The 26,502-nt window shown below is 41.4% G+C and overlaps 2 protein-coding genes across 10 annotated transcripts in view; one reads left to right on the top strand and one right to left on the bottom strand.

Moving 5' to 3' along the window:
• LOC140679322 (THAP domain-containing protein 6-like) overlaps positions 1–26,502 on the top strand; it is a 43,071-nt gene that overhangs the window by 342 nt on the left and 16,227 nt on the right. Inside the window, exons 2-3 of the mRNA XM_072914465.1 lie at positions 13,017–13,132; positions 14,693–14,841. Coding sequence (XP_072770566.1) covers positions 14,803–14,841 — 39 coding nt within the window. The 5' untranslated portion in view covers positions 13,017–13,132; positions 14,693–14,802. The remainder of the gene's footprint in view (positions 1–13,016; positions 13,133–14,692; positions 14,842–26,502) is intronic.
• The window catches only part of LOC133571666 (major histocompatibility complex class I-related gene protein-like), a 58,649-nt gene continuing 47,626 nt past the window's right edge, over positions 15,480–26,502 (bottom strand). For all 9 annotated transcript variants that reach the window (XM_072914458.1, XM_072914460.1, XM_072914459.1 and 6 more), the window contains 6 exons: positions 22,071–22,349; positions 21,681–21,989; positions 21,415–21,507; positions 21,237–21,254; positions 16,280–16,338; positions 15,480–15,807 (listed from right to left, as the gene is read on the bottom strand). In XM_072914458.1, the coding sequence (XP_072770559.1) occupies positions 15,772–15,807; positions 16,280–16,338; positions 21,237–21,254; positions 21,415–21,507; positions 21,681–21,989; positions 22,071–22,349 (794 nt within the window). In that variant the 3' untranslated portion in view covers positions 15,480–15,771. The remainder of the gene's footprint in view (positions 15,808–16,279; positions 16,339–21,236; positions 21,255–21,414; positions 21,508–21,680; positions 21,990–22,070; positions 22,350–26,502) is intronic.

Genomic DNA, 26,502 nt, shown 5'->3' with positions numbered 1-26,502 from the left:
TTGATTGAAGCTTATTCGTAGATTGCACAGTACAGTACATATTCCGTACAATTGACCACTAAATGGTAACACCCCAATAAGTTTTTCAACTTGTTTAAGTCGGGGTCCACTTAAATTGATTCATGATACAGATATATACTATCATCATAATGCAGTCATCACACAAGATAATCATCAGAGATTATCGAGTTCGAGCCTATTATCAAATCCTCTTATCGAACCGATTCCTTATCGATTCTCTTATCGAGTCCAGATAGGTTGTTGTATATGGAAAAAAACACACAATATTTGGTTTAACAAAAGCTCACTTTTATTATATAAGAAAACAATAAAATCTAATAAATAAATAAATATTGACTGTTACCCCCCTAAAAAAATAAAATAAAATAAATAAATATTGACTGTTGTTACCCAAAGTATATTAAGTGGGATTTTTCAGAAAAACAAATATATACAGTAACACAAAAACAACCTGTCTCTGTGATCACTATAGGTGTATAAATAATAATATAGTGTTAAATAAAATCAGTCCCTTGGGCACAAAACTGAAAATAATACAGCTCTCCAAAAAGTGCACTTGTGCTACTATTTGACATAACTGTTTGTTATGATGCTTTGACATTTTTGCACTTTATTTCTTTATTGAAAGAAAATTCTATGAAGAGAAAAGTTGTTTGCAAATGTGGTTACAATGCTAAAAAATGAAAAGTTAAAGCTAAAAAAAGAAATACACTTTATTGAGTTAACATTATTTCTTTATAGGGGGAAAGATGTGATGTTATGAGCTAGGGCAGGGGTCGGCAACCCGCGGATCTAGAGCCGCATGCGGCTCTTTAGCGCCGCCCTAGTGGCTCTCTGGAGCTTTTTCAAAAATGTATGAAAAATGGAAAAAGTTGAGGGGGAAAAATATATTTTTTGTTTTAATATGGTTTCTGTAGGAGGACAAACATGACACAAACCTCCCTAATTGTTATAAAGCACACTGTTTATATTAAACATGCTTCACTGATTCGAGTATTTGGCGAGCGCCGTTTTGTCCTACTAATTTTGGCAGTCCTTGAACTCACCTTAGTTTGTTTACATGTATATCTTTCTGCGACTTTCTAGGACGTGTTTTATGCCACTTCTTTTTCTGTCTCATGTTGTCTACCAAACTTTTAACGTTGTGCATGAATCCACAAAGGTGAGTTTTGTTGATGTTATTGACTTGTGTGGAGTGCTAATCAGACATATTTGGTCACTGCATGACTGCGAGCTAATCGATGCTAACATGCTATTTAGGCTAGCTATATGTACATATTGCATAATTATGCCTCATTTGTAGCTATATTTGAGGTCATTTAGTTTCCTTTAAGTCATATTAATTCAATTTATATCTCATGACACACTATCTGTATGTAATATGGCTTTTAATTTTTTGCGGCTCCAGACAGATTTGTTTTTGTATTTTTCGTCCAATAAGGCTCTTTCAACATTTTGGGTTGCCGACCCCTGAGCTAGGGAATATAACAACTACACTACCCAGCATGCAACGGGAGTGACGAGCATGCGCAGTAGCCCCGAAAAGTGTTGTTGCATGTTGCCACCCGGTAGCTAAGAATGAGGTTATGAGCACGCTGTGAAAGTACCCGTCAAGAACTCAGCCAACATGCCTCGTCTGCATTATTTATAATTAGACAGACAACACATATACAGTGTGATTTTGTTTTGTTTACAAGGAAAGAAAAACAAAAGTTAAAAAAGGGAGATATGTTATATATATATGTATGTGCTGCGGTTGCTTTAAGAACGTTGCGACAGCTGCCGTAAAGGAGATGCGTTGCTAGCCTGGTTGCTATGTTTCCGGTCGGTCGTAAAAGTGTTCGTCATGTGTTTGTACCCTGCTCAAATCTCTCAGTAAACTTATTCATTGGATTATACCTTTTTGTTTTGAACTTTATTACACCTTGGAGCGCTTTTTCCGGTCCATTGTTTTTCCTGCTTTCCCTCTCTGCGCCTAATGACCGAGCTACGTGACGTAATTTCTTGTGATGTCTCACGGGGCATTTCTGGTCGGGACGGGATTGGTCCCAGGGATTCGAATAAAGAACCAACTCTTTTTCTTTACTATAGTGGTCTCGATAACAGGTACCGGTTCTCAAATAGGGATTCGAGTCCGAGGACTCAGTTCTTTTCTTATCGAACAACCGGGAAAACCGGTTTCGAGTATCATCCCTAGGGGGGGTTAGGTTTGGTTGTTATCACTTCAGTCATCAACAATTGAGAACAGAGAAATGGACATTGAAACAGTGTAGGTCTGACTTGGTAGGATATGTACAGCAAGTAGTGGACACAGAGAGAGAGAGAGAGAGATCAGAAACCATAAGAAAAAGTATCTACATTTGATTACCGTATTTCCTTGAATTGCCGCCGGGCCGGTAATTCATTTAAAACCTCTTCTCACTCTGGCGCTTACCAAAGGCATGCGGTAAATTTAGGCCTGCGCTTTGGGTGTGATGTAAGGATACCATCATGAAAAACACATTTAATAAAAAAAACGTTATTATGGTCTTACCTTTACTTATAAATGAAGTGCATGCGCAGCTCCTTCTGACCAAAAGCATCGATAACTTGTTTATAGAAGTCTTCCTTATCTTTCTTCAGTTTTAAGTCTCTCCGTCTCAATGGAGATCTTCCTTTATTACCTCCTGCTTCGATTAAAAGTCCAGTTTAGAAAACTGTTTTATTTTAGATATGTAATCCTCCATGTTAAAAGTGCAAGCGAGAGGAAAAAATAAACGTTCGCTGCTAACTGTTGCTGCTTGTTGTCACTTCTTCTGCAGCCGAGTAGTCGCAAGAAGGATCACTAGCGCCCTCTACCACCAGGAGGCGGGAGTCATTTAATGACTAATATTTGACACACGCAGCTACGGTATATTAATAAAACGTAGCTGCTTACTGTTTTTTTTAGCATATTCAATAGTTTGGACCTTAAATCCTACTGAATAGCTCTTAATCTTCTTCCCTTTATGCGATTTCAAATTATTGAAATCAGTCTCCTCCATTTTGAAAATGATGACAAATGGAGTGTCACTCGTGACGTGACGAGTTTGACCCGGCGGAAATTCTAGACATATGCGAATAAAAATAATATTTTGCGAAACGAGTTTGACCCGGCGTTAATCCTGAGACGGCGGTAATGCTATGCATGCGCTAATTATTTTGCGAAACGAGTTTGATCCGGCGGTAATTCTAGGCATGCGCATACTATATACCCGGCGGCAATTCAAGGAAATATGGTATTTACAATCCGGGGAGGGTGTTAGTTTAGGGCTGAAGTTGCCTGGAGGTGTACTTTGATTGCGGTTTTGAAGGAGGATAGAGATGCCCTTTCTTTTACACCTGTTGGGAGCGCATTCCACATTGATGTGGCATAAAATGCTAATGAGTTAAGACCTTTGTTAGATCGGAATCTGGGTTTAACGTGGTTAGTGGAGCTCCCCCTGGTGTTGTGGTTATGGCGGTCATTTACGTTAAGGAAGTAGTTTGACATGTACTTCGGTATCAGGGAGGTGTAGCGGATTATATAGACTAGGCTCAGTGCAAGTTGTTTTACTCTGTCCTCCACCCTGAGCCAGCCCACTTTGGAGAAGTGGGTAGGAGTGAGGTGTGATCTGGGGTGGAGGTCTAGAAATAATCTGACTAGCTTGTTCTGGGATGTTTGGAGTTTAGATTTGAGGGTTTTGGAGGTGCTAGGGTACCAGGAGGTGCATGCGTATTCAAAAAAGGGTTGAACTAGAGTTCCCGCTAGAATCTTCAAGGTGCTTTTGTTGCCAGAGAGGAGATTCTTGAGAGAAATCTTGTTCGTTGGTTGACCTTTTTGATTACCTTGGTTGCCATTTTATCACAGGAAAGATTAGCCTCTAGAATGGAACCTAGGTAGGTGGACATGTCCTCTTTTGCGGGGCTGTCCGGGCGGGGTTTCTTAAATGCCTCATACGTCCGGCATTTTGAATTAGGGTTGCGTGTATTTTCAATGTACGTCCAGGGTTAAGAAGGGGTTGAAAACAAAACAAATTGTGAAGGTGTGCGCATGCAGCAGCATTCGTGAGGGAGGGGCAGAGGAAGTGGATTGATTGAAACTTTTATTAGTAGATTGCACAGTACAGTACATCCATCCATCCATTTCCTACCGCTTGTCCCTTTCGGGGTCGATGGTAACACCCGAATAAGTTTTTCAACTTGTTTAAGTCGGGCATTTGGGGTCGATAGTAACACCCGAATAAGTTTTTCAACTTGTTTTAAGTCGGGGTCCGCGTTAATCAATTCATGGTACAAATATATACATAAACAAACAACATAAAAAAAACTAAAACATTTTGAAATGAGGGATAGATCTGAAGTTGATGTAGACTCCAGAGATTTAAGCGTTAAATATAAAATGTACGTATGCCCTGGCACACCATTATCATCATTTCATGACCCAAACAAAGCACTTTTTACACTTTTATACTGAAATAAATACACCTACAACGTATTAAATAAAAACATAGAAAAAACTACCAGCAGTGGTAAAGTTTAGATCCATGAAGGAAAGAAGAAAGTGAATTAATGTTTATAACTGAATACATTTACATATGCATACAAATTGTTTTATTTTTTTTAATTTTTTTTTTAATGAATTAAGTAACGTTTATGACAACCTTTTTCCAAAACACAATATAGAATGTGAGATATAACAGGATAATGCATACGTTTATCATTTGTTTTCAAAACGCTTGCAAAAAAGTGGGACCCCAAAAATTTACTGTGGGACCCCATTTTTATGACTTGATGGGGTCCCTGGGACCCCATTTTGAAAATTCCTAGCGCCAACACTGCTGTCAACAGAGGAGAAAAAATGCTTTATTTAAATAAATATACTGTATTATTTATAAAGCAAGTTCGAGTATCATTGGCAAATTTTCTCCTAGTCCTCTTTTTGGGATTTCAGAATATGGTCAGCCTAGTTTAATATTAAGGAATGATAAGTGACTTGTTACTAAAACAATAGAGGCTTACTGTATTATTTTGAAAGCTACTTTTCACCTCCTGAGTCAGGGCAATACAATATAGGCTTTAATCTGAGAACTCGGCGAAAAAGGTTCCACAAAAAAGGAACAACCGAAAATCACTCCGAAAGGAGGAAACAAAAAATATCAATAACGAACTATACTTAGCGCAGGATATAATCTATGAAATTTATCAATAACAAAAGATGCTCCAAAAGGAGGGGAGAAATAATGGCTATAAAACATATTCACTGTTTCTTATCTTGAAAAATAGTTGAGGAAAAAGGAGAACTGTAAGAAAAAACTGAAACTCACCACTTTGGCTACAAAACTATATAACCAAAAATCACTCTGCTTAGGAGGAGAAAAGGAAAGTCAAAATACCAACAAGGGAATTCAGGATCAGGATACTCAAAAGCGAGACGAGACAAGGCTTGGGCATGAGTCTAGAGAGGCACGAAACAACGAGACATTCTGGCACAGCACAAAGGGAGGCGTGGACTTATAAGACACATGGGGGTAATGGGGAACAGGTGGAAACAATCAGGGATCAGGGATGACGTCAGACTGATGACACAAAACGAGAGGAGAGTTACTTTTCAAACTAAAACATGAAATCCACAAGACAGAAAAAAACAAGACAAGACATCCCTCACCGCGGTGTGATACTGAAGACTGTGGATGGACTTTAGCCGCGAGCTAGCTCGCCATGTCTTAAATCACCTCTTCCTGAGGGCGTTTCAGTGTTATAACGAGACCTTTATCTTTAGTTTTTAGACCAAAATGCGTCCATTCTCCCTTTTCTGTCTACACACTGTCTCTGCTTGTAAGTACTCCGTGTGTGTGCACAGCCAAACCTGCTCGTCTGCTCGTAAACCAGCAATGTCACGACGTGACGACGACGGGGGTGCGGGAGGGTGGGAGACCGGTACTTTTTAGAGGCGGTAAAGTACCGAATATGATTCATAGTAGGGATGTCCCGATACAACATTTTCACTTCCGATACGATACCGATATTGTAGCCTTGAGTATGGGCCGATACCGATATCAATACGATACAATATAGGCACGAATCATACATATATTTATTCCTTATTTTGTTGTGTGGAATGTTAGAAAAGGCTTGATAAAGTGAAGTTATTGTTACTGATGTTGTAGTGTTAAAACAGAAAACAATAGTCAGCAAGAGTAGGTATAGGAAAAACTGACCCATTTATTATCAACCAATTGGTTACATACATTTTAACCTTCAACATAAGAGTATTACCTCAACAAATCCAATAAAAACAAAATGTTATATTTAAAGTGCAAAATAACCACTAATACCAACATAATTATACAATTTAATAGAATAAATTAAAAATAAATTAGAAGACCCTGAAAAATAACCTAAATAAATCAAAAAAAAAAAAAAAAAAAACGTTTTAAAGTGCAAACAATTCAAGTTCACTTCAGTTATTTTTTTACTGTCAGCATATGTTGGAAACAACTGTGGGCAGGGACAAAAACAACACAATATTGTCCACTGTCCAACTGCTCTAAGTTAAGAGTTCACAGCTCCAGTTTCACTGACTGACTGTGCCCAAAACAATGTAGTAATTACTCTTAGTCTTCACTGAAGAATAGTGTAAACACAATAAACATATCACTCTAATAACAAGAGCATAAAACAAATAATAATCAGTCAGTGCTGACTACCCTTACTACTCCTCCTCCTCCACTTTCTGCAGTCCGAGCATAATGTGGAGATTTTTTTTTAAGAAGATAAGCATTTCGGCATGCTGTGCTGTCAGCCTGCTCCTGTGCTCCTCAATGATAATTGACGCTGTGCTGAAGAGCCTTTCACTCTCCACACTCGTGCAGTATTGAACCTTCCCGGTTCTGTGCCTCCACGGGACACTTGCGCCTGACAAATGTTGCATTTAGCGGCAACGTCTTTGTCCGAGTTTAGGTTAAAATACTTCCACACAGCCGACATCACTACACTTTGCTGCAAGCACACGCGTTGTCGTTGTTGTGATCACGTGGGCTGTGCATGCTAGATCAGAGACGCTCTTCTTCCGCGGCCGGCACCAACGTTAATTAAGGGGCATTGCCGCCACCTACTGTGTTGGAGTGTGATCAAACCAGAGTCACCTATTATAGACGTGCTGCAGCTTATATCGGAGCGCTTATATCGGAGTTTTTAGATTCAGTCCGATAAAATCCGGTATTCACTTTTTTGGCTAATATCGGACTGATTTCCGATATCAATATCGGATCAGGACATCCCTAATTCATAGTATTGCGATACTATACTAATACAGGTATACCGTACAACCCTAGGAGGAGGGTCCCCACATCGGCAGTCCCCTCCAAGGTTTTTCATTGTCATCCCATTGGGTTGAGTTTTTTCTTGCCCTCATGTGGGATCTGAGCCGAGGATGTCGTGGTGGCTTGTGCAGCCCTTTGAGACACTCGTGATTTAGGGCTATATAAGTGAACTTTGATTGATTGATTGATGAAAGTAATTTGTCAACACTCATCACCGTTTTGCGAGCACTATTTTGCGTTTGGTTTAGCACCTCTCAGAAGGACGTGCAGACTGACAGTTCCCCACACGGCTGTAGGATCAGTGCTCGTGCTGCAAAGACAGAGAATCCTCCATCCTACGTGTGCGTTAACATATTTGGACCGTCATAAATATAAAACAATATTAGACATCTTCTATTCAGCAATTTCCTTTTATAATTTCATTGCTGCTGGATGACTTGAGGGCCTGAATGAAAATAATTTAATTGATGCATTATTGTGTCTGCTGGTGTTTTTTTGTTTTTTAATGTCATTTGTTTTTTTAATGTTGGGAAATATATTACAATATATGTCTCCTACTTGAAAAGATGTCTTTCATTGTGCTTTTTTTTTTTTTTGCGTGAGTCATTCCAGACGCACAAATGCACTGGTGGTGCAATCCACAGCCTCGCGCACAGAATAAAGTGTCAGTGTGATAGAGTAGGTTACTCTGGATGCGGAATGCTGGTCTGATATCTTCTTAGGACAAGGACTCCGGTCAGAGAGTAGGACACAGAGAGGCTTTCAGGCACACTTTAATGGTGAAGTTGAACAAGTGTGGTATAGGTGTGTGTGCGTGTGCGTGTGCGTGTGCGTGTGCGTGTGCGTGTGCGTGTGTGTGGTCTAAAGAGAACATATACAAAGAATGATTAGGATACATTTAGGCAATATAATATGCAATAATATAACAGGTATAATGTTATCTATAATATAATATACTCTACATTGTGTTATAAAACAAATATACAAACAAATATACATGGACTATTAAAGCAGTCCATTAGAGATGAATGCAGAATAAGCACTGTTGATTTAAGACAGTGCTTTAAACGTGGTTTGTGTCGCCCTCTAGTGGTAGGATAGGGTAACTACTGTAACAAGAAGTATTAACAGAGCGAAAGTTGAGCTGGCGAATTATATCGTCAAGCAGAAACATTGTTGCAAACAAACACTCGGTTAAAGCTACATCTAACACATAATAGGCATTTTAGCATTAATAACTGTTGTTTGTGGTTACCCGTAGGAAGAACCATGCCGAGCTGCATGAATAACTTGGCTTTAATTAATACTTCAGGAGGACAGCAATTGTACATACGCACTGCATGATAGAGTGGTAATAACTGATTTCCTATTGGGCACACCCTGGTGGTGTGTTCGAAAACTACAACAACAAAACAGTCATTTTACCAAATGATCTACATCCTTCCCTTTTAGTTAAGAGTCCTTAAAAAAACAAAAGAAGATAAGTGAAATTAATATCTACTGTATATGTAACTGAGATCAAATCCCTTAACTGAGTAGGGTGAGTACAAACAATTCACTATCTGTATGACATATCTAAACACATCACAGAACAGCTAGAAAAAATACTATCTCTCTCAAAATAAATTACACGTGCATTTTTCTTTTCTTACTGCACATACTTTGGATTGGGTCTACAAACTCGACCTGCACGCGTTGTGTAAGCTGTGTCAGTCTGCGTCGTGAATCTGGGTCGAATTGGTGATGCACTCTCCGTTTGCCTAATCACTGTCTCTTCTCTCAGTGGTGTGGGAGGGACTAAGTCCACCATGGTATGTCTACCATCCTGAGAGTCTGCTTTGTCGTTCTGGAACCTTGTTGGTGGTCGTTCTTGAACCGGGAGGATGTATCTTCTCCCATCGGACTGGATGATGTAGGAACGGGGCTCTTTGCACGACTTTTCTACTATTCCAAGTCGGTCATATCCAGCAGGAGTCTGCATACGGATCACTTTCCCTTCTGCCAAGGGACTCAGTGGGCGACTTGACTTGTCGTAGTGACGTTTCACCGGGGTTCTCTTGTCGACGTGCCGAGCGCGTACTTGTCTTGAGTCTTTTGCTGTTGGCTGTAGTAGTCTGGTACACACTGGGATAGTTGCACGCGTTTGTCTTGACATTAAACATTCGGCAGGGGAACCAAGGTATGCATCTCGGGTAATGTTTCTGAGGTTAAGTAGGTTTAGGAAGACATCAGTTTTGTCCCGGTGGGATTTCTCCATCAGTTGCTTGGCACTCCTGACAGCTCTTTACGCGAGTCCATTCGACTGGGGAAACTCTGGGCTGCTGGTGGTGTGGATGAAGTCCCACTCCTCAGCAAACTTCCTGAATTGCTCACACTTGTACTGTCTTGTATTGTCAGATAGCAGTGTGTGTGGTGTACCATGCACTGAAAAATGTCTTTTCATTTTGGAAATTACAGCTTTTGCTGTGATGTTTTGTAGAAGGTCAATTTCAAACCATTCAGAATAGGAATCCACTAGCACCTGGTAGTGTTGTCCATGCCAGTCAAAAATGTCCGTAGCAACTGTGGACCACGGAAGGTCTGGAACTGGATGGAGATGAAGCGGTTCTTTCTGCTGATGTGGTTTTGTACTGTTGCACACTGTGCAAGAAAGTAGTTCTTCAGTGATGTCTCGTGACATTGATGGCCTAAAGATGATACCTCTTGCTCTGCGTTTGGTCGCTTCAATGCCTGGGTGACCTTTGTGTACAATCTTAATGTACTCTTTTCTTAATGTACTCTTTTTGTAGTGACCGGGGAATGACTGCTTTCTGCCCTTTCATGACAATTCCATCTTCCACAGTGAGTTCGTCTCTGTAGGGGAAGAAAACTTCAATGGCAGGCTGCAGCTGAGTCTGTCTGACAGGCCATCCACGCTGGATAGCTGCACTGAGAGTCTGCAATACTTCATCCTCCTCAGTGTGTTTCTTGAGCTCTTCCAGGCGGGCTGTAGAAATGTAGCTCACTGACATGACGTCGAAAGAACCACTATCAGATGGGCTCTCACTGTCTGTAGCATTAGGGGCTCTGGAAAGAGTGTCAGCTAAGTACATGTGCTTTCCTTTTTTGCAGACTAAGCTTATGTCATAGCTTTTCAGGCGTAGCAGCATCCGCTGAAGACGTGCAGGGACATTGTAGAATAGAATAGAATGGACTTTATTGTCATTATATTTGCATATAACGAGATTAAGGACTCCAATTTAAGGTGCGGTAGTGGGAACAAATATGGGGTAAAAATAAATTAAATTACACAACAGGTAATAAAGAAAAAACTAACAATTGAAAAAAGCAGACTACTATCCAATAAAAATAATAAGCAATCCTGTACAATATACAATACACTATAGAAATACAAAATACTGGACAATATACAGAACAAGACAAGAGTACCGGAGTAATAAATAACAATCAGTGTCACTCGAAGGGTAATATTGCACAGTAGGGTATTAGGGTAAGATATTGTATAGTGGTGAATTATTATTATAAGTTAGAGTTCAAGATAATGACAGCTCTGGGAAAGAAGCTGTCTCTGAGTCTGTTTGTTCTGGCTCTGATGCACCTATAGCGCCTGCCCGATGGTAGCAGGTCGAACAGGTGGAAGCCAGGGTGTGTGCTGTCCTTGGTGATGCTTTTTGCTCTGTTGAGGCAGTGGGAGTTGTGTAAATCCTTCAGGGAGGGCACGGGGCAGCCGATGATTTTTTGTGCAGACTTTATGACCCTCTGAATCGCCTGTTTGTCTGCTTCAGTGCAGCTGGCGTACCACACTGTTATGCAGTACGTCAGCTGGCTCTCGACAGCCGAGCGATAGAAGGTCACCATCAGCTGCCTCTCCAGTCTGTTCTTCCTCAGCACCCTCAGGAAGTGGAGTCTCCGCTGGGCCTTCCGGATGACCGCAGTTGTATTTTGGGTCCAGGAGAGGTCAGCATATATGAGGGTGCTGAGGAACTTGAAGGAGCTGACTCTCTCCACCTCATCCCCGTTGATGTAGAGGGTGGCGGGGTCTGCAGTGTTTTTCCTGAAGTCAAAGATGAGTTCCTTGGTTTTTGTGGTGTTCAGTGCCAGATTATTCACTGAACACCACGCTGATAGTTTCAGGACCTCATCTCTGTAGGCAGACTCATCCCCCCCTGTAATTGGACCGAGAATTGTTTTTTTCAAGATAGTCACCAACGGTTGGTGGTCAGTTTCTACTATGGTGGGCTTGCCATACACATAGTCTCTGAACTTGGTGCATGCAAACACAACAGCTAGAAGCTCCTTCTCAATTTGAGCGTATCGAGTTTCTGTTTCTGTAAGGGTGCGGGATGCAAAGGCTATTCCTCGTCCAAAGCATGACGCGTCACAGGTCAGCGTGACTGGCTCTTTGACATCGTAGTAGGCCAATACTGGTGGAAAGCAGAGACATGTTTTCAGGCGGTCGAAAGCATCTTGGTGTTGCTGGAACCAGCACCATGCGGTCTCTTTGTGAGTCAACTTCCTCAGTGGCGTTGCGATGTCACTGAGGTAAAAACTCAAAAATCAATTGAACTCTTTAGATGGAATTTAAACCCTTAGCTCAATACTTAGTTGATGCACCTTTGGTAGCAATTACGGCCTCAAATCTTTTTGAATACGATGCCACAAGTTGGGCACACCTATCTTTGGACAGTTTCGCACATTCCTCTTTGCAGCACCTCTCAAGCTCCATCAGGTTGGATGGGAAGTCTTGGTTTTCATCTAGGATGTCTCTGTACATTGCTGCATTCATCTCAGTCTCGTCAGGGAAGTGACCAAGAACCTGCTAGTCACTCTGTCAGAGCTACAGCATTCCTCTGTGGAGAGAGGAGAATCTTCCAGAAGGACAACCATCTCTGCTGCAATCCACCAATCAGGCCTGTATGGTAGAGTGGCCAGACGGAAGCTATTTCTTAGTAAACAGTTGGCCAAAATGCACCTGAAAGACTCTCAGACCATGAGAAACACATTTCTCTGGTCTGATGAGAAAACTCTTCGGCGTGAATGTCAGGCATCATATTTGGATGAAACCAGGCATCGCTCATCACCAGGCAAAACTATCGCTACAGTAAAGCATGGTTGTGGCAGCATCATGCTGTGGGGATGGTTTTCAGCGGCAGGCACTGGGAGACTAGTCAGGATAGAGGGAAAGATGAATGCAGCAATTTACAGACACAGCCTGGATAAAAACCAACGCTTTCCATCCGACCTGATGGCGCTTCAGAGGTGCTGCAAAGACGAATGTGCGAAACTGCCCAAAGATAGGTGTGCCAAGCTTGTGGCATCGTATTCGAAAAGACTCAAAGCTGTAATTACATCAACAAAGTATTGAGAAAAGGGTCTGAATACTTATGTACAATTGAATTTTGAGTTTTTTATTTGGAATAAATCTACAAAAATGTCTATATTTCTGTTTTTTTCTGTCAAGTTTGCATGCTGAGTGTACATTGAGAAATAAAATAAACGTTTTTGATTTTAGCAAATGGCTCCAATGAAACAAGGAGTAACACATTTAAAGGGGTCTAAATACTTTCTGTACCCATTGTACTTTTCATCACCTCCATTTCATGCACAGTGTTGTGAATTACTCTGTTGTCAGAGGTTGGTCACTAAATACTGCTGATCAATGTGATCTTGTAGGCTGGAACCAGTGTCCAGCAGCATCTGAACATCACCACCCAAAGTTGTCAGCCCTATCTTCTTGCTGAGGGAGCAACAACAATCAGAATTCACACCTACTTCCTTGTGACTGACAGGTACGCACTTCCATCTATGGCAACAGCTTCTCTGGGAGCCCCTTAATGAACTATTTGAAGCATTTTATGTCTTTTTGTACATCATATAATTGATAAGTGATCATTTAGGCTTTCATACATAGCTTATTCAGTCTGGTGATCCCAGGCCTTTTGACATACAAATGTCATGTAGAGAATGATAGAGCTTTGTTTGTGGCGCCATTTTGTGTTCTCTGGTGAGCTAGCACTGCTAATTTCAGTATTAATGACAATTTAATAAATGCTGTAAATGTATATGTATTAATTTCTGATGCTTTACTAATTTAGTAATATAGAGCATAATATAAATATGTAGCAAAATAACACTGCAGGTAAGTAAAAATTACTACAAATTGGTGTTAAGTGTTATCATATTACTCTGACCAGTGTGAAAAAGCAACAGTGTTAAATATTTTTTACACATTTCATTGTTAATTGTGACACTAAATTGAGTAGAATTAACTCTGAAAAGTTGACACTGGCCATAGAGTAGATTTTACTGTAATTTTAAGTGGGACCAAATGTTATTTGAAACAGTTAATATCAACTCTTTAAGAGTTAATCCAACATGCGTTGTTTTTTTTTACTGTGTAGTAATATTAAAAATTAAGATAGAAAACACAATAAGATCATTATAAACGTAAGGATTGAACATGATCAGTTAAAAGCCTGATTAAAGAGGTGTGTCTTTGTGAGGTCGAGTTAATAACGTTCAGTTTCATGGCAAATCATCAATTTGACCATCAAAGTTTGACGCCTTATGGAGTAGGCTAAATTACTTTGTTCAGTTCAGTTTATTTATTTAAATAGCACATTTAAAACAAGCCCAGTTGGCCAAAGTGATGTACAGACATAAACAATTTGCAACAAAAAAAGGGGCACGTAGTGTCACATTTTTATTGTAACATGGAAGGATGAATACAACACAATAGTAAAACATACCTTAAAAGAAGTGCAGAATCACCTAAAATACTATAAGGCAATAATTAATAAATATATAAAACAAGAAATAAAAACAACCAAGAAATCCTGTCTAACTGGATTTGAACGTCATGGAGTAAAAAAATGTTTTTAGCCTAGATTTAAATTGTCTCAGAGACTGGGAGGACCTAATAGATAGAATGTTCTTCCACAGTCTGGGCCCTGCCACTGAATGGCTCTATCTCCTCCGGATTTAGCCTAGGTTTTGGGACAGCCAGGGGGAGCTGGTCTGAAGACCTCAGGGTCCTGCTGGGACAAAAAGGCTGCAGCAGCTCAATAAGATAAGGCGGGCTTCTTGGTGTAAGCATTTACAATTTTAAAATGAACTCTAAAAGTAACTGGGAGCATAATGATAAACGGAACAATTCCAATAGAACACGAGCAGCAATAATAATAAACGGAACAATTCCAATTTGTCAGGAGCAGCGATAATAATAAATGGAACAATACAATAGGTCAGAACCAGCAATAATAATAATTACAACATTTACAATAGGTCCTTAGCAGCTTTTGACCTAACAATTGCAAATAAATGAGGTTTCCTCTCTGGCTTTCATACAGGCTGCGATGAGGTGGCGACTTGTCCAGGGTGTACCCCGCCTTCCGCCCGATTGTAGCTGAGATAGGCTCCAGCGCCCCCCGCCTACCCCAAAGGGAATAAGCGGTTGAAAATGGATGGATGGATGGGCTTTCATACAGGGTTTCTGCAGGTATCAGCAGATCTAATTTAATGCTATTTTAATGCCACTTAAAACATATAATTGTTTTCAGTCTGTTCTGTCCAGCCACTCAGACAAATCATGTTGTTGATGTAGATGATCATATCTACTGTACAGATTTATTTTAGAAAAGTGTGGGATACTTATCTTACCTTATTTATATTTGACTTTATTAAATGTTTGGATAGAATTGTATTAAACAAAAACACATTTCTTTAATGTAATATATAAATTTTTTTTTATGGAGGAATGTAGTTAATCATAGAACCGGCATCTAATGTTATTAAAATAAGTATTGGTTTTGAATTGAGAATCAATTCTGAATCAAATCGTGTGGTGCCCAAAGATTCACAGCCCTACAAGTTTACATTTCTTTGTGCTATTATCTTGCAAATGTAAGAGGTCATTAGCCCAATTATGGCTTTATAGATAAAAGTGTACCAATGCCTCAAATTTCAAGTAGAAAGACCTGGCCATCCTATGTGAGAGTACAACTCACAATGATGTGTCCTGGCTTTACCGTTGGTAATAAATAATAAAGTTTTTCCTTTCTTAAGTTACCGTCTGTATGTAAGAGCTGTAGAACGTTATGTTATCAATTTGACCCATTTTCTACCAGTTACTGTAGCATTTCCTTCTTGGTTGACAAAGGGTAAATGGCTAGAATCGCCCCCTAGTGTTTGGGAGGTGCATAGCGTTTGGCCAATGAATTACAGAGCTGTGTAGGAAAATGAAAAAACATAATTACAAGTATCCAAGTGTTACAGTGCAAGTGATCCCACCAAAGGCAGCAAAAACATTTGATCGTAACTCGTTTTCTAAGACATAAACATAAAAAAAAAAGAGACCGTATAACACGAGGAGCAGTTTGATGATGAGCAAAGCACATCTCCTTCTCGTCTTCAAGTGTGACCACGCTCCTCAGTGGTCGCTCTGTGTCCCAGTGCTCAAAAGATCCTGGAGGAAAAGGATGACAGCACAAGAATCCAAGTGGAAATGTTAGCTGAAAGACGAGTTTGGATGCGTAAACGGTCCATGTGAGCGAGGCCTGGGCGATATGGCCTAGAAAGAAAATCTCTTATTTTTTCACAAGAAAGTCGATTACGATTTTTGTTTTCCACCTACTTTTAAAGAAAGGAAAAAGTTTGTTGTGCTGCCGCATTTTTTGAACAAACGTTGCAGCGTGCAGTCAGTTGTTCCAGGTCTGTTGCTGCAAATCTCAACTACTGACAACACTTTTCTTTTCTTTGGAACAACGTCTCACTCTCGTTAGTGTTAGCATTAGCCATGTTTTGCTAGGTGTGAATCTCCGCTAAAGAAATGAGGGTGGAAGCTCCTCAGGACAAAACATATTTGAAATCTACTGCAACAAAAAACTTAAATTGAAAAAAACAACAACAATACATCTGCAAAGTGTGAGCTAACTTACTGTGTTCCGACTGCTTTCATCCGTTGAGTTCCCTGAGCGCTGAGTATCCTCGTCACCAGCTGTCAGACAAACACAAACACACCGTGACATCAACGCCTCACATTTTGTACCTTTACTTCCTTCCAAAGGTTTGAAGAGTCCAGAACTTTTATGGTAGTCAGAATGCTAACGTAGGGGATCAAATACTCATGTTCCCACTGTACATCTGGAAGGTGCATCTTCACTCGTATCAGATCTTTGATGTGTGACTCCATTGGTTGAGAAAAATCAAGAAGCAGAGTGGTGCACTTCTACTTCCTGTCAGAAGTTAGATATGTGACACGTTTACATTGCCTGCATGTCAGCAGGTCACGTGACTCGGGACAGGGTATCTTATCATCCATCCATCCATCCATTTACTACCGTACATTTTAATTAGGGCTATCAAACGATTAACGTTTATATTTAAAATAAATTATGATTTTTCACATTTTGTCCATAGTTAACTCATAATTAATCAAGGTTAATCACAGATAGTTTATTAGCTTTAGTAAGTGTACCTTACACCAGTGGTTCTCAAACTTATTTTCACTAAGTACCACCTCAGAAAACACTTGGCTACCACCATAATGACCAGCATTAAAGTACAGTAGCGTAGAAGATGGAGCCGTACGACAGCTTGAGAATCACTGCCTGAGACAGATAATTGTCAAGATTTGAAGACTGTCAACATGGGACTAGATCATTTATTTGTTTTTTGCACATGTTTGTTATGCATCATGCATTTTAAAACAGCTTAACACAAACACTTCACACATGTGCACCACTTCTGACACAGGCACACATTTACTATAAATAACTTTTATACTATAGCATAAAAAAGTGCCTGGGTCAACATGTCGGGTGTGCTTTCTTTAGACTTTGTTGACCGTTTAGTATCATTACTCCACAATACTGATCTGTCGCAGAATTAAGGGTGCATTTTGCAATTTCTATGTAAAGTTTGTTGTTTGTTGTGGGATGTGATGAGGACTCTGCTCACGGTGGCAGCAGATGGCTCTGGTCTTGTCGGGAGACCCTGCTGTGGGGCTTTGGGTAACTTTGCCTTTTAGTTTGCCCTTTTTCTGTGGGATTCTGCTCGGTCTTTATTCCTGCATCACCTATCCGATGTGACCGGATATCCAGTTTGACAAGTGAGCGATTCGGCTGAGTTGGTAGCAGTCACCTCATTCGATTAGAATCAGCTGTGAATCTTTAGATTCATCGATTAATGGGCCGGGTGTTGCACGATAGTCATCAATCAGTTGACAGTTTATTTTTAAAACAACGTGAAAGCCAGTGCTGCCCACCAAACAGAATCTCTTGTCGATGCAACAGATGAGTAGGCAGACAAGTCATTTGGCGAGGTGGGTCCTCAGGTGAGAATAAAGACACATTTGGCACTCTGTATGCCTGACCAGCACATGAGTTTTTAAAGGGAGGACGAGGTGTGCAGACCCTCCTCCACCGTCTCGCCTACCGACACTTAATGCCCAACAGGTGCAGAAACTACCACATGTAAGACGGCCCGGCATGTGCAGCGTTGTTGTTCGGAGTATCTGTTTTCTAGGAAGACCTCCGGCCAAGGATATTGAGCTCTTCCTACTCCGCAAGATAGCCGCCGATGGCTCACCTTAGTCAATGCCCTTTGTGGAATCTTATTTTTGCTTCCAACAGGGTGTCGAGCCACTCTGCTAACTAGCCCCGGTTGGGCACTGATGGGAGTGCCAGTTGAGTCTCCGGCAGCTCGACCCTGAGACAGGTTGTACTGGGTTACAGGTGACCAGAAGCAGATCAGCAGGTTACCAGTAGCAGTGGCAAACCAAAATATTACCCCGGATTTCGCCTAGTTAACTTGCCTTGCAAAACAACTACTTTATTTTGTATTTGTAGCCAACAACACAGCAGTAACAACATCCCTGTCAAGCTTTGAACATACACACTCCTCCTTCAACTCCTGCTAAGTAAGCCCTCTCCTGCTTCCCCCGACTTTCTGAGGTCCCTAAACAGCTGACAAGGATATGGCTTTAATATGATTCTTTGATTTTGGGCTTCTACAATCAGTATGTCCTCATCCATCATGTCAACAGGTTGAAATTACATCTGAAAACCTTTGACACAATTTTAAGATATGCAGAGCAGCTCTGAAGTACACTTGATATTTAATTGATATTGATTGGACTGATAGCAAAGACTTCTGTTCTTTTTAATTATACATTTTATTTGATCATTTCCTTAAGGCTCTGGATGCAGTGGGGCTGTCGTGGTTGACAAGACTCTGCAGCTGTGCGTGGACATTGGGGGCCGTGCCTCTAATTGGCAGACTGGGGTGATGGTTCCTCTATTTAAAAAGAGGAAACAGAGGGTGTGTTTCAACAATCGTGGGATCACACGCCTCAGCCTTCCCAGTAAGAGGTGTACTGGAGAGGAAGCTTCGCCGGCTAGTCGAACCTCATATTAAGAAGGAGCATTGTGGTTTTCGTCCTGTTCGCGGAACTGTGGACTAACTCCTTAGGGATGCATGGGAGTTTGCCCAACCAGTCTCCATGTGTTTTGTGAACTTGGAGAAGGCATTCGACCATGTCCCTTGGGAGGTCCTGATGAGAGTGCTCAGAGAGTATGGTTTAGGTGGTCCGATACCTGTATGATCAGTGTCATTGTTTGGTCTGCATTGCCTGCAGTAAGTTGGACCCCTTTCCAGTGAGGGTTGGAATCCGCCAAGACTGCCCTTTATCACCAATACTGTTTACAACTTTCATGGACAGACTTTTTGGGCGCAGACGGGAACCGGTTTGCTGGCTGCAGGATTAGGTTTCTGCTTTTTGCGGATGATGTGATCCTGCTGGCTTCATCTGGCCAGGATTTTTGGCTCTCAATGGATCGGTTCGCAGCTGAGTGTGAAGCGATTGGGATGTAAACCAGCACTTCCAAGTTCGAGTCCATGGCTCTCGCCCAGAAAAAAGTAGAGTGCCATCTTCGGTTGGGGAGGATATGCTGCCCCAAGTGGAGGAGTTCAAGGACCTCGGGGTTTGGTTCACAAATGAGGAAAGAGTGGATCGTGAGATCGGATCGGTGCAGTGATGCGGACCCTGCATCAGTCCGTCGTTGTGAAAAAGGAGCTGAGCTGGAAGGCAAAGCTCTCAATTTCACCAGTCGCTCTACGTCCCTAACCTCACCTTTGGTCATGAGCTTTGGGTTATGACCGAAAGGACAAGATCACGGTTACAAGCGGCCGAAATGAGTTTCTTCCGTTGGGTGACGGACTCTCCCCTAGAGATAGGATGAGAAGCTCCGTCATTTGGGAGGAGCTCAGAGTACAGACGCTGCTCCTCCACATGGAGAGGAGCCAGATGAGGTGGTTTGGGCATCTGGTCAGAATGTCCCTCGAACGCCTCCCTGGGGAGGTGTTTAGGGCGCGTCCGACCAGAGGAGACCACACGAAAGACCGCAGGACAGAGTGGAGAGACATTAGCAACGTTTCCATTACTCCTAGAAATGCGCAAAACCTAAATATCGCAATTAGAAACTGGTAATAACACCTATATTTCGGAAAACCTGTCAAATATCGCTCAAAATGTTTGTGCTGTCATGAGGTGGTTTGGATATTGATTGTTTCACAAAAACATGATGGAAACACTTTTTTCGCATTTAGAGGTCACTTAAACACTGAAATGGCGGGGGGTAAATGCAAGACAACCAGGGCAGAGGGGTCGTGTCGGTCTCACTTCCGATCGGTCGGCCGGGTAGAGCAAGGCAGCACCACAACACTGGCCGTCTCGCGGGTCCCCTTCTCCGGAATAGAGGACGTCCCGCAGGCTTGAAGAGACCCACATGCCCGAATAATGTCAAGGGGGCTGTAAGAACGTTGCCTTTGAGCAATCACCCGCTGCCTTTGTCATCTATTGACATCACGACAACAGCCATGGCTGCAATCTTACTCAAAGTGGAGTCTGACGGGATGAGATTTTACAAGAATTACTGCTCATGACGCAAAACACTTTTTAATGGAAACACCTACAAGTCGCAAATGTACTGTGTCGAAATTTTAGGAATATCGCTTTTATTTTGCGAAAAACTGCAATGGAAACGAATCGTCTCCGAAATGGCCTGGCAACACCTCAGAATCCTCTGTGAGCTGGATAAAGTAGTTGGGGAGAGGGAAGTCTGGAATTCTCTGCTTAGGCTGCAGCCTCCGCAACTCGACTTCTGATAAGCGGGAAGTGGATGGATAACATTTTAAAGAAAAATATGTTTATTTAGCAAGTTATTTTGGTCTATGTCTAATAATAGATATTTTTGACATGTGATTCTGTTGTCGTTTTACTTTACCTTTGCCTTAAAGAATTTTAGCGATATATGTTGTGTTTCACACATTTGTAAAGACTGTAAGCATGTCACTTTTATAGAATGTTTTTTTTCTATATTTGAAGATGAATGTGCCTACAGTGTTTTCATTCATCAGGTTATTTGTATTCTCATGACATTCAACTGATCAGTTGATTGTTCAGTCTGTCTCAATAGAGTAGTTTTCATCAGTTCATCAGACTTAGCTTGGACAGATCTCGTCTGAGCGCTTTGTGCCAAGGTCCTAACTATTCATCCAACATGAGGAGGAGCGTATGCTTTTGTTGTTTTGTGGTGCAAAAAAGAAAGTGTCCATCAACAAATGTTAACCATAGAATGGAATCATTCATAAGCTGTATCGAATCGTTCCGTTTTTAAAATATAACGTTTTTGAATGACATGGTAACCCATGTATCTGGACACATATGGAACCGTCGATCACAAAGTGATGTCCAACTCTACTATTCAGTAAGACAAAGTGAAGATTTTCAGGTTAAACTTGTAACAAACGTCCACATCAGACTTTTATCTGAGTGATCCTTCACCCCTGCTTTGTTTATGGTGGCTCAAAGAAAAGAGAATATGATTGACTTACCAGCTGGATCATAGTTGCCTAAAATGAAAGACAGACAAGATGACTTGGACTTTTGTCTTCACGTCACCTTTCTATGTGAGAGTGTGTGCTCTCTCTCTGAGGATCTTGGAGTGTTTGTTGGCACATTTCCAGACTGGAGGAAAGCACCAACTCACAGAAAAAGAAGTGTGTCCCTCACCTTGTTTGTTCTTGTGACGTATGGCGAAAACGATGGCGAGGATCACTGCAATGAAGACCGCCACCTTGACAACAAAGGCAAGTCTCACGTTGTCTGTTGAGAGCAAAAAATCAAGAAGAGGAAACCTGAATGAGTACTTTGCATGCATCATATCAATGTCCAGCATTGTTCTTGTGACATGGATCAATAATGGTGGAAGTTCTGATAAAATATCTCCAATGTCTTTGATTTGCGGACGTAATATTTCAACTTAGTGTCCTTCTCACCTTCATCACTTGCGTTGCTCAGGATGCTTCTTCTCTCCAGCTTGGTGACCAGGTCCTCTTTGACACCAGACAGCTGAAACACACATTCGTACTTGCCCTCCACTTCGGCCGTCACCTCCACTTTCAGATCCACGGTCATCTGGAAGGTTCCATCAGGGTTGGGCAGCATTTCTCCGTGCACCACGTTCTCGTGGAGATCCTTGCCGTCTTTCCTCCAAAACAAGGCCGCACTGCTGGGGTAGAAACCTGTCGCGAAGCAGCTGACTGGAGAGGACGGCGTCTTCTGGAGGAGAAACACTTCTGGAAGCTCTGCATGTGAAAGAGTGTAGGTTGTAATGTTACTTATGTTCCTACAGGGGGTGGGCTATCAGCGTACATCATGTGGTTTACCTGTTTTTATTAGGACGTCTTTACCAAAGTTCAGATACTTTTTCAAGTTATGAACGCAGACCTCAGTGTGGTAAAACTTTAAGTACGTCATAAGATCTCGATCATGGTCCAACGTGTGTTTGATGGGAACGGCTTGTGGTTTTGCTGCAGTCCATGTCCATGTCTTGGTGTCTAATGCTAAAAAATCTTCTCCATCATAACTGGACTGTCTCCAACTCTTGATTTCATCAGTCTCATCATTCCATTCACAGCCTTTCATCTTCTGGTAAATGTGAAGACCTGAAAGATTAACACAAAGTGTATAAAATGGAGTAAGCCCTCATCACCATCAACCCACGTGCACACATACACACTTGTGTCTTTAAGAGGTCATACTATGATTTTACTTTACAATTACCACACTTCTTTGTGTTCTACATAGCCTGTAATGATGGTGCTTTTGGTCAAACTTTGGATACATTCTGCTTTACAGACCAAATTCAAGCCCCTTTCTAAGTGTCTCTTGAAAACAAGTTGTTTTGGGGGCTGCCTACTTAGATGCACATGCGTATTGCCACAAAACACAAAACATAACCAGAGACTTCTTACTTCTTCAGATGAGGCTGGGGGTCTGTATAGTGACCAGGGCCCTCATGTAACAAGCTTGCCCTCAAAAAGGTTGAGGACATGAAAGGACAAGTGGCCTTGCCCCTAAAATTACGACATTTCGGTTCTGGTCCTAACCTAAGTTGTGTGTACACCACCTCCTCTCTCCTACACGTCCCTTTATATTACTCCCCTTTAATTGGTTGTTATGTAAGTGTCTGACAGGTTATTAGTCATTCTTTTACAAACTGACGCACCAACATCTGGAATAGATACTCCCGCTCCAACATTTTCTTATACTGGGTCTTTTCATCCGGCTGTATCAATATTTAGGAAACAATCGAATCTCATTTTCACATACCTTTCAACCTGGACACATTATCAGCTTCTTTCCACCCTTTCCTTCTTTCTATCAATTCCATATTTGCCCTTGGTCTTGGTAGAATCCAAGGGAGTACATCTGCCCACACTGAAACTGGGCTGTACTGGCAGAGAGCTAGTGGGCAGCCTAGGACGCGGTAGGCTATCGTGGGTTGCTTTAGGTCTGTTCTAGTCTCTGGTCGTGCTCCGTCCCACCCCAGCAGACAATGGTGTGGAGCACATGTACAGTATGTGGGTGTTGAAATTGTGTTTTTGTTCTGTTGTTTGTCTATGCATGGTCCAATCGGATGTGTGCAAAATAACTATTTATTAGGGCTGAGATTGATTCGATTAATTTCTTGGGGGTAACGATTCAATTCAGAAACAATTCTCGATTAAAAAAAACAAAAAGCGATACCGATAATAAGAAAACTCATACCGATAATTTCCGATATTAAAGATTAAAGTACCAATGATTGTCACACACACACTAGGTGTGGTGAAATTTGTCCTCTGCATTTGACCCATCCCCTTGTTCACCCCCTGGGAGGTGAGGGGAGCAGTGGGCAGCAGTGGGCAGCAGCGGTGCCGCGCCCGGGAATTATTTTTGGTGATTTAACCCCCAATTCCAACCCTTGATGCTGAGTGCCAAGCAGGGAGGTAATGGGTCACATTTTTAAAGTCTTTGGTATGACTCGGCCGGGGTTTGAACTCACAACCTACCAATCTCAGGGCGGACACTCTAACCACTAGGCCACTGAGTATCACCATCAACCCATGTGTACACACACACTTATGTCTTTAAGAGGTCATACTATGATTTTAATCTACAATTACCACACTTCCTTAATAATAATAATAATATATTTTATTTGTATTACACTTTACATTTGGAATAACAAATCCCAAACTGTTACAGAGTAAAACCACCATAATAGCATTAAAACAAGACAGTAAATGACAATATTAAAATGAGCAATAATCCTTTTTCTTAAAAAAATGTTGGTTTTTAGCCCTTTTTCAAAAGCTTCCACTGTCTGTGGGGCCCTGAGGTGGTCAGGAAGGGTGTTCCACAAACGGAGAGCGGCAGCTTCAAAAGCTCTGTCCCCCATGATCTTAAACCGTGTCCTGGGCGCGAGCACACGGTGCTGTTTGCCTGACTGGGTGTTCTACATAACTTACTTGTGTTCTACATAGCCTGTAATGATGGTGCTTTTTTGTCAAATTTTGGATACATTTTGCTTAACAGATCAACTTCAAGCCCCTTTCTGAGTGTCTCTTGAAAACCAGTCGTTTTGGGGGCTGCCTTCTTAGATGCACATGCGTATTTCCACAAAACACAAAACATAACCAGGCACTTCTTACTTCTTTAGATGAGGCTGGAGGTCTGTATAATGACCAGGGCCCTCATGTAACAAGCTTGCGTACGCACAAAAATGTGTCCTGACATTTGGCCTTTGTGCCCTTAAAAGGATAACGACACTAAACGACACACTTGCCCGTAAAATGACGACATTTGGGGCCTAAGTTGTGTATACACCACCTTCTCTCTCCTAACCATCCCTTTATATTACTCCCCTTTAATTGGTTGTTATGTAAGTGTCTACCTTTCCTTCCTCAGTTTCTGCCAGGACTCCTCTATTCCTGTATTAATTCATGATTTTTCCCCCTTTTTCAACTGGGATTTGAATTAACTCATTTTCTGCCATTTTGAGTGCTCTCTTGGCTATGTTATCTGCTCTTTTGTTGCCCCATATTCCAATGTGCACCAGGATCCAACAGAAGTCTACCACAAGACCAGTCAGTCATCTGACTCTTAAAACGTAACAAATGAACTTCTAGCAACAAATCATCCCTACAAGTCTCTTTTACAATTAGACTTTCCATAGCTGCAGCCGAGTCTGAAAAAATGACTGCTCTCATCGGTTGTATTTCTTCTATCCATTGCAGTATGATTAGCGACCATTTCATCTGTGAAAGCTGACAGGTTATTCGTCATGCTTTTACAGGTTGACACACCAACATCTGGAATAGATACTCCTGTTCTAACATTGTCTGATACCGAGTCTTTAATCCCTCTGTATAAATATTTAGGAAACGTTAGTATCTCATTTTCACGTACCTTTCGACCATGGACACTTTATCAGCTTCCTTCCACCCTTTCCTTCTTTCTATCAATTCCATGTTTACCAATCCAATCCAATCCACTTTATTTATATAGCACATTTAAACAACAAAAACGTTTCCAAAGTGCTGCACATCAATATTAAAAACAATATTAAAAACAATATTAAAACAATATTAAAAACAATATTCAAATATTATCCTTATCTCCACCAATGATGGAATAAAAACAAAAAATAAATAAATATAAAACCACTATAAAAATAAATATGATTAAAAATGATTTTAAAGGGTACAACCAATTAAAACAGTAAATAGAAATCAAAATTTATAAAAAAAAACACAGAGGAGGACAGAGGACCACACAACTCACGTAGTGTTAAAAGCCAAAGAATAAAGGTGGGTCTTAAGACGAGACTTAAAACACTCCACTTTGGGAGCAGTTCGAATATGGAGGGGCAGAGTGTTCCAGAGCTTAGGGCCGACCACAGAGAAGGCCCTGTCTCCCCTGGATTTAAGTCTGGTCTTGGGCACCACGAGCTGGAGCTGGCTCTTGGATCTCAGAGCGCGCGCAGGAGTGTAAATTTGGATGAGGTCCGAGATATACTGAGGTGCCAGTCCATGTAAAGCTTAAAAACAAACAGCAAGGTTTTAAAATCAATTCTAAAATGAACAGGGAGCCAGTGCAAACTCTGAAGAATTGGGGTTATATGCTAGCGTTTCCTGGTCCCTGTTAAAAGTCGTGCTGCCGCGTTCTGGACTAACTGCAACCGGGAGAGAGCTTTTTGGCTAATGCCAGCATAAAGTGCATTGCAGTAGTCCAGGCGACTTGAAATAAAAGCATGCACGACTTGTTAAAAAAGATTAAAAGATAAAAACGGTTTTACCTTTTCTAAAAGACGAAGATGATAAAAACACGTTTTTAAAACGCCATTGACTTGTTTGTCAAGTTTAAAATCGCTGTCTATAGTGACGCCAAGTCTGGTGACTTTGGGACGCACATAATTTTGCAATGGTCCCAAGTCAGTGAGGGCCGGACCAAAAACTGAAATTTCCGTTTTTCCCTCATTCATTATTAAAAAATTCTGGGCTAACCAAGCCTTGATGTCGCATAGACAGTTGAGAAGGGGTGTCAGGGGGCCGTGGCCTTTTGAAATCGGCATATAAATTTGGTAGTCATCTGCATAAAAGTGATAAGACACGCCATGCCTCTTAAAAATCTCTCCAAGAGGGAGAAGGTACAGTGCAAACAGGATGGGGCCTAGAATAGATCCCTGGGAGACACCACAGTAAAGCGGAGCAGAAGAAGAGGTGGCGTCCCCCAGCCTGACAGAGAAGGACCTCTCTGACAGGTAGGATCTGA

Source organism: Nerophis lumbriciformis, linkage group LG01, assembly GCF_033978685.3.
Source record: "Nerophis lumbriciformis linkage group LG01, RoL_Nlum_v2.1, whole genome shotgun sequence".
Classification (NCBI taxonomy): domain Eukaryota; kingdom Metazoa; phylum Chordata; class Actinopteri; order Syngnathiformes; family Syngnathidae; genus Nerophis; species Nerophis lumbriciformis.
This window is presented reverse-complemented; position numbering and strand designations above follow the sequence as displayed.